The 230-nt window shown below is 44.8% G+C and overlaps 1 protein-coding gene across 1 annotated transcript in view; it reads left to right on the forward strand.

Moving 5' to 3' along the window:
* Positions 1–230, forward strand: part of LOC109292083 (collagen alpha-1(VII) chain-like) — a 262,997-nt gene that overhangs the window by 135,931 nt on the left and 126,836 nt on the right. Inside the window, 1 exon segment of the mRNA XM_019509339.1 lies at positions 62–97. Coding sequence (XP_019364884.1) covers positions 62–97 — 36 coding nt within the window.

Genomic DNA, 230 nt, shown 5'->3' on the forward strand with positions numbered 1-230 from the left:
CCTGTCGTCGTAAGGTCTGTTTTCCTGACCTCTGATCATGCGCGTTTTCTTCCCTCTGTAGGATTTGGAGAGGCTTTTTGAAGCATATGGTATCAAGGTAAGTGAGCATTTTTCCTTTTTCTTTCCTTCTGCAAACTTGGACCAGCTGCTGTTTAAGACGAGGTTGAACAGTCATAAACTACTACAGCACTGCTGATAAAGAGATTGAACAGCGCAGGCCCAAGGACTGA

This window comes from Gavialis gangeticus, unplaced genomic scaffold, assembly GCF_001723915.1.
Source record: "Gavialis gangeticus isolate Ggan-Ray unplaced genomic scaffold, GavGan_comp1, whole genome shotgun sequence".
NCBI lineage: Eukaryota > Metazoa > Chordata > Crocodylia > Gavialidae > Gavialis > Gavialis gangeticus.